The 1,510-nt window shown below is 60.1% G+C and overlaps 1 protein-coding gene across 1 annotated transcript in view; it reads right to left on the reverse strand.

Moving 5' to 3' along the window:
* Nucleotides 1-266: 266 nt before the first annotated feature.
* The window catches only part of ACVRL1 (activin A receptor type II-like 1), a gene marked incomplete at both ends in the record, with an annotated part of 2,546 nt that continues 1,302 nt past the window's right edge, over nucleotides 267-1,510 (reverse strand). Inside the window, 3 exons of the mRNA XM_009699936.1 lie at nucleotides 267-464; nucleotides 1,051-1,326; nucleotides 1,401-1,510. The exon at nucleotides 1,401-1,510 is cut by the window's right edge and continues 6 nt beyond it. Of these exons, the coding sequence (XP_009698238.1) occupies nucleotides 267-464; nucleotides 1,051-1,326; nucleotides 1,401-1,510 (584 nt within the window). The remainder of the gene's footprint in view (nucleotides 465-1,050; nucleotides 1,327-1,400) is intronic.

Genomic DNA, 1,510 nt, shown 5'->3' on the forward strand with positions numbered 1-1,510 from the left:
CCAGGCAGCGCTCCACGCTGCTTGTTTTCTAATCAGCGCTGCACAAACAAAGCGCTGATTGAGTCTAATGGGCCCTTTAATCAGGGAGCCGGGTGCTGACACTAGATTACAGTGTTTATAATTTACGGCTAATCTTCTGGGCGAAGGGAAAGGGGAAAAAAAAACAAACCAAAAACCAAAAAAGCAACAAAAAGGAGGGAAGGAGGGAGCGGGCGCGGAGCCTCGCCGCAAGCCTGGAGCGCGGCAACCGGCCGCTCACTGCTCACCGTTCACCACCGTCCGCCGGGTGATCTCCCAGAGCACCAGCCCGTACGCCCAGATGTCCGTCTTCTTGTAGGACTCGAAGCAGTCGGTGCGGATCTGCTCGCTGAGCACCTCGGGGGCCATGTAGCGCTTGGTGCCCACCCGGGGGTTGTTGCCGATGTCCAGGTAGTCGCTGCCCTGGGAGTGCATGACGGCCAGCCCTCGAGGGATAGAATCATAGAGTCATTTAGGTTGGAAAAGACCTTTAAGATCATCAAGTCCAACCTTAAAATGCTGGGATGCTGACCCTGGTCAGCACCATGCTGGTGCTGTGTCTCCAGGATGCTGCATCCCTGGGACACCACATCCCTGGGTACCACATCGCAGGGTACTACATCCCTGGGCACCACATCGCTGGGCATCACATCCCTGGGTACCACATCCCAGGGCACCACATCCCAGGGCACTACATCCCAGTGCACCACATCCCTGGGGCACCACATTCCTGGGTACCACATCCCTGGGTACCACATCCCAGGGCACCACATCCCAGGGCACTACATCCCAGTGCACCACATCCCTGGGGCACCACATTCCTGGGTACCACATCGCAGGGTACCACATCCCTGGGCACCACATCCCAGGGTACCACATTGCTGGGCACCACATCCCAGGGTACCACATCCCTGGGCACCACATCCCTGGGCATCACATCCCTGGGTACCACATCCCAGGGCACCACATCCCAGGGTACCGCATCCCTGGGCACCACATCCCTGGGTGCTGCATCCCTCCCCCGGATCTCACCCAGGTCTGCGATGCAGCACTGCCGGTTGCTTTTCACCAAGATGTTCCTGCTCTTCAGGTCACGGTGAGCGATGGCGGGCTTGCCCTGGGTGCCGAAGATCTCCACGTGGAGGTGGACGAGGCCGCAGATGATGGAGGAGGCCAGCCCCAGGCAGGTCTCCACATCCAGGGCTGTCCTCTGCAGGTAGTCGTAGAGCGAGCCGTTCTCGTGGTAGTGGGTGATGAGCCAGAGCTGGGTGCTGGAGTTCCTCGACGTCATGTCAGAGGCGATGAAGCCTGGACAGGGAGAAGAGCCGGGACCATGGAGCCGCCGTGCAGCCTCTCCCCGGTCCCCCAGGCCCCTCACTCACCCAGGATGTTGTCGTGCCGGAGGAGGACGGTGTTGTAGATCTCCGTCTCACGGAACCACGACTGCTCATCCCGGGAAGAGAAGATCTTCACGGCCACGCTCTCCCCGTGC

Source organism: Cariama cristata, unplaced genomic scaffold (genome assembly GCF_000690535.1).
Source record: "Cariama cristata isolate BGI_N322 unplaced genomic scaffold, ASM69053v1 scaffold10655, whole genome shotgun sequence".
Lineage (NCBI taxonomy): Eukaryota > Metazoa > Chordata > Aves > Cariamiformes > Cariamidae > Cariama > Cariama cristata.